Below are 661 nucleotides of genomic sequence, written 5' to 3'. Positions count from 1 at the left end.
AAAAACTAAATGAATTGATATTGGGTGCATCAAAAACTTAAACTCGCAATTTTATATGTCCGATTTTTTTCCTTCAAAAGGAGTTTAATTAATTTTTTTATTTTATTCAGGTTGCTCCCGCAGGCCACACATTAAGGTTTTGAGGGCCGCATGTGGCCAGGGGGCAGCAGGTTGTGCATCCCTATGCTACAAGAATACGGTTTTTCACCAGTGTGAATATAGCGGTGTCTAATCAGATGGCATTTTTGTGAAAAATTGTTATTACATATATTTCAAGAATGCAGTTTCTCAATAGTATGAACACGACTGTGTGTAGTCAGCGTACCGTTTTTTGAAAAACTTTTATTACATACACTACAACGGTAAGGCTTCTCCCCAGTATGAACACGACTGTGTTCAGTTAAATTACTTCTTTGTGAGAATTTCTTATTACATATACTACAACGATAAGGTTTCTCACCAGTATGAACACGATTGTGTATAGTCAGTTTACCTCTTTGTGAAAAATTCTTATTACATATACTACAAGAATACGGTTTCTCCCCAGTATGAACACGACTGTGTATAGTCAGTTTACCTCTTTCTGAAAAATTCTTATTACATATACTACAAGAATACGGTTTCTCCCCAGTATGAACACGACTGTGTATAGTCAGTTTAT

The 661-nt window shown here is 35.6% G+C and overlaps 1 protein-coding gene across 1 annotated transcript in view; it reads right to left on the bottom strand.

Moving 5' to 3' along the window:
• Positions 1-272: 272 nt before the first annotated feature.
• Positions 273-661, bottom strand: part of LOC122270420 (zinc finger protein 32-like) — a 3974-nt gene continuing 3585 nt past the window's right edge. Inside the window, exon 3 of the mRNA XM_043047685.2 lies at positions 273-642. Within this exon, the coding sequence (XP_042903619.2) occupies positions 273-642 (370 nt within the window). The remainder of the gene's footprint in view (positions 643-661) is intronic.

Source organism: Parasteatoda tepidariorum, chromosome 2 (assembly GCF_043381705.1).
Source record: "Parasteatoda tepidariorum isolate YZ-2023 chromosome 2, CAS_Ptep_4.0, whole genome shotgun sequence".
NCBI classification, from domain to species: domain Eukaryota; kingdom Metazoa; phylum Arthropoda; class Arachnida; order Araneae; family Theridiidae; genus Parasteatoda; species Parasteatoda tepidariorum.
The sequence above is the reverse complement of the archived record's forward strand: the minus strand, read 5'-3'. Positions and strand labels throughout refer to the sequence as shown.